At 33.6% G+C, this 4,522-nt stretch overlaps 1 protein-coding gene across 1 annotated transcript; it reads right to left on the reverse strand.

The window, feature by feature from the left end:
- Nucleotides 1–1,641: 1,641 nt before the first annotated feature.
- Nucleotides 1,642–2,947, reverse strand: LOC111676390 (enhancer of split m3 protein). The gene has a single exon (XM_023437308.2). The coding sequence runs from the start codon at nt 2,762–2,764 to the stop codon at nt 2,039–2,041; it is 726 nt and encodes a 241-aa protein (XP_023293076.2). The 5' UTR covers nt 2,765–2,947; the 3' UTR covers nt 1,642–2,038.
- Nucleotides 2,948–4,522: the final 1,575 nt, after the last annotated feature.

Below are 4,522 nucleotides of genomic sequence, written 5' to 3' on the forward strand. Positions count from 1 at the left end.
CGCCAAAGTAGAAAGAGTTCTAGCTATAATCTAGCTCGATATATTTGTGGAACTAAAACAATTTATCCTGGATTAAAACAAAAATTCGTTTACAATTTTTATATCCTACATTCCTAAAGGGGGAGGGGGGGAGTATTATGCGTTTGACCAAAAATATTGGTCATTCACCCACCTTAATACATACCAATCGGCTTAATCTATTTATGAGTCGATTTAGCTATGTCCGTTCGTCCGTATGTATGTGTGCGCACGCTATAGATCGCAATTTTCAAGTTAACTTGATGAAACTTTGTGGTCCAAGCACGAATGCAATAAAAAGTGATTGTAATTAGTCCATTATTAGTCCCATAAAACTGTACCCCCTAATAAGGCCTTTGTCTTAAATATATATTTTCGATAAAATAGGCATTTTTTTCGAAAATTGGCTATGACTTTTGAAGCAGTTACTATTCTTTGCTCTGAACCGGGTAACCTATAGTTAAGGTTTTAAATGCTGATAAAACTTTGGACATTTTCAACTACTTCCTCGTATTTAATACGAACTTATTCTTTTGATTCAATCTATATCACATTCCCCTATGTTAACTTGATAAAAGACCCCATCTTGGTGTTGTTGCAGTATCGAGGAAAAAAGGTGCCACCAGTACCTCTAAGCTGCCGGAACTTATTCTTTTGATTCAATCTATATCACATTCCCCTATATTAACTTGATAAAAGACCCCATCTTGGTGTTGTTGCAATATAGAGGAAAAAAGGTGCCACCGGTACCTCTAAGCTGCCGGGACTATAAACTGGCAATGTAATTTACCTTGGATATGATTTGAAAAAGAGTCGATCAATTCTGTACCAGATTATGTGGTTCCAGTGTTCGACCCCATGTCAAATCAATCCAAGAGATATCCAAGGAAAATGACATTACCAGTTTATTAGAGGTACTGGTAGCACTTTTTTCCCCGAAATTGCAATAACACCAAGATGGGATCATTCAGTTGATGGTTTAAACCCAAATTTGTGGGACGAGTGAGTTGCGATTAAAAGACTGATGCATGGTAAACAAATGAGTTGGTGTTACATGTATATAATACAGGATGAATGAAATGATATACGGATCTTGCCAAGCCGTATATCTAAAATGAGTTTATCAAATGTTATTCTCTATGAGTGTGTCGGATAAATGGGAAGTGTGCTGAGTTGAAAGATAATAAATGAAATGTATCTTATACAAGTGATATCATTGAATTCGCCTTCCTTGTCCTGGTATGTTCAGAGAAAACTGTGTTCATACCAGGTTTACCATAGTGTATTCTCGGAGAGTCTTCGGCTTATTTGATGGATTCCTTGTTCGGTCTACCAAAAACGTCTTTAGGTACTGTTGCCGACTTAACAGATGTCATCCCACCTGCGTGATTGTAAACGGAAGTGATGTTTTTGCATCTCGAAAGTTAAGCAATGGTCAGTGATTAGATAACTCAAGTACTTGAGCAAAGTGCACGGAGATCCCAAATTCGAAAATTGCACCCGACGTGTAAGAAGCACAAGGGGGGCGGTGGTTCACGTAGAGCACATTCATTCGATATTCATTCAACCCATATGACAATCCTTTCCATATTTCACCTCATTTAAATAAAACACATATTTTCTTAAAGTTTTAAGTATTTTTTTTTAATTACAAGAAATAATAATTATCTTTGTTATTTATACTAGTTTAAAATTCATTACATAAATAATATTCAAGTAAGATTTGGTTTTTGCGAAATCCAAATAAATAAAATATCTTTCAAGTAGTTTACTAATAAGTAGTATTATTAATTAAATAAATTAAATATATCACAGCTTTAATATTATTATATTTAGTTATTTACACAAATGTATAGAATTTCACTGGTGCGCCAAGGAATTGTTGTGTCTCATAAATTAATTTAATGATGGAAGACTAAAGATTCTGTTGTTGTTTTTACGATTTAATATCGATTTTAGACAATTTAGTTTTAAGTAGTATTATTAAATATTTAGAAATGAAGGAGCAAACATTAAGAGTTTAGATTTTGCAAATTTCTGTAGATTCCTTTTGCCAAGGTCGCCAAACGGTTTCAGAATTGTTCGAATCACTAGATAATACTGAATTGGTATCCATAGAATTGGAATTGTTATCCACTGTTATGATATCAATCATATCGTTTTCCTTTAAATCATTTGTGATGTTATTATCCATGACTTGGTTTGTTTTAGCTGATGTGTGGTTGTAATTAGGTGATGTTGTTGCTGTTGTATTTCCTAATGAATTGGTTTGTTCTCTAAAGATGACATTATCGAAAAATGTCTTTTGCATGGCTGGCGAGGAGGAGGATGTATTGGTTGTGGAATGTATTAAAACATTATGTTGCATATCCATAAGGCGCGAGGATAAAAATTTCATTAGCTTGCCCTTCACCTCATCATCGATGTATTGTTGTAGTAAAACTTGAGAAATTTGATCGGCAGCATGTACATAACCCGAACGAAAGGATTCGACATGAGCATTAAGAGTGGTGGTACGTAAAGCCAAATTACCGCGTTGTTTCAATTTGCGCATATGCTCCACAGTTAATTCCAATATATCGGCTTTCTCTAAACGCGTAACATGTTCACCCTCTTGGGTTAAACATTCCACCATTAAATCCTTAAGATCGTCTAAACACTTGTTGATGCGAGCGCGTCTTTTACGTTCGAGCAAAGGTTTCATAACCTTGCGATACTGATACGTTTTGGACATTTCCATGACCATAATTTATTTTAAATAGTTTTTTATTTTAATATTTAATTTTAACACTTTTATCTTTATAAAAAAAGTTTTTATTTTGACGTATTGTTGTTTTTTTTCCCGAATGTGTGTGTGTGTGTTTTTTTGCGATCGATTTCAGCACGATGTTTAAAGCTTGAGTTTTGTATTTGAAATGAGACCTAATCTTGTTGGTTATTTAGTTTTTATATTATGCTTTCAAAATTCTCCTATTTGTGTTTAAAATGTTTTGTTTTTGTTTTTTTTAAATTTTCTCACACTGTTGCTGGTTGTTTTGTTTGTTGTGAACCCATAGATACGAACGAATGAATGTTGCTGTCAGGTCGTCGGTTGGTCGGTCTGTCAGTTTAGTTGTCTTTCAGTCTATCTGAATGTGTTTTTAAATGTATTAAGCGAACCGTAACAGACATACAGAAACTGAATAAGAAAATATTTATTTGGTTTGTTCCCATTGGTAAAGATATCACTAGGGTTGCCAAGAAATTTGTTGCTGTCTGAATTGCATTTATTTGGTTATTGAACCGTATAACACATGTTGCTGTGAAGTTGGGAGGGTGGCTGAACAAGTGTAGTGAAAATTCCAGAACATTGATTTTATTTTATAGTCCATCTAAGGGTTGAATTAGAGTTTTTTCAATTATGGCATCTAATAGTTCATAACATTTAAAGTTGTTGGAACAAGTATTATTCCGTTTACATTAATCCTTATCTAACTGTTTTGATATATAAAACAAGTATGAATTTATAGTCGGACATTGCCGACCATATTATACTCTACACCAGTCAGTATGTTAAAATGGTGAATTTTTTTAAATAAACCATTTAATTTATTTTTATTGTGAAATTTTTTACTTATTGTTGACAAAAAACAGATTTTCTACAAGAGGACTCATAGGGCAGAAGGGGTAAATATGGGCCTATCCTTATAAATTTTGGTAAATGAATTTACGTCTACTCAAAGTCATTTATGTAGATTTTGATAGTTTTATTAGTAATTATAAGTTAATTTTGACCTTCAACTCGTTTTCTGAAGTGGAGTTTGTATGGGGTCAAATGAGGCTCGATCTTTATAAAAATTAATATTGTCATTTACAGTTCTATAAAACAAATTTTTGTTGATTTTTGTTGACATTATAAAACATTTAACGTAATTGTGAGCCTAATGGCCCGATTCTGGGGGTACCGTTGTATGGGGGCTAGGAGAAATAATGGACCGATTTCAATAGCTTTCGTCCTTGAACCAAAAGAAGAGTATGTGCCAAATTTCATCAAATTATCTTGAAAATTGCGACCTGTAGCGTGCGCACAAGGTTTACATGGACACACAAACAGACGGACATAGCTAAATCGACTCAGAAAGTGATTCTGAACCGATTGGTATACTTTGGTATACTCCCACCGCTTATACGAGATGCGAAATGTTTTCTTGGGATTGTAATAATATAAAGGTGACATGCCCCCGGGGGACTTACACTCATAATATTAACCAATTCTAATTCATATCATAACGAGGAAACAACCATTATTGTTTATATATTGAAATTCGGTATAAATCTTAAAGTCCATTTTTTAAAAAACCTATAATGTATAAATTAATGGCAACTCTGTTCAATAAATATTACTCATTATCTCTCTCTTTTTTCTCTCTATACACAAATCAACTACTTTATTGAAGTCCCATTGCTACCGATCATTGTATGCACTTTGGCTTCGTCGAATGCTACGCTTGTGCCAATAAGAGCA

This window comes from Lucilia cuprina, chromosome 4 (assembly GCF_022045245.1).
Source record: "Lucilia cuprina isolate Lc7/37 chromosome 4, ASM2204524v1, whole genome shotgun sequence".
NCBI lineage: Eukaryota > Metazoa > Arthropoda > Insecta > Diptera > Calliphoridae > Lucilia > Lucilia cuprina.

Bases quoted from the DNA above. Each gene is read 5' to 3' on its own strand.
- LOC111676390 (XM_023437308.2), bottom strand. From the start codon at position 2,764: ATGGTCATGGAAATGTCCAAAACGTATCAGTATCGCAAGGTTATGAAA.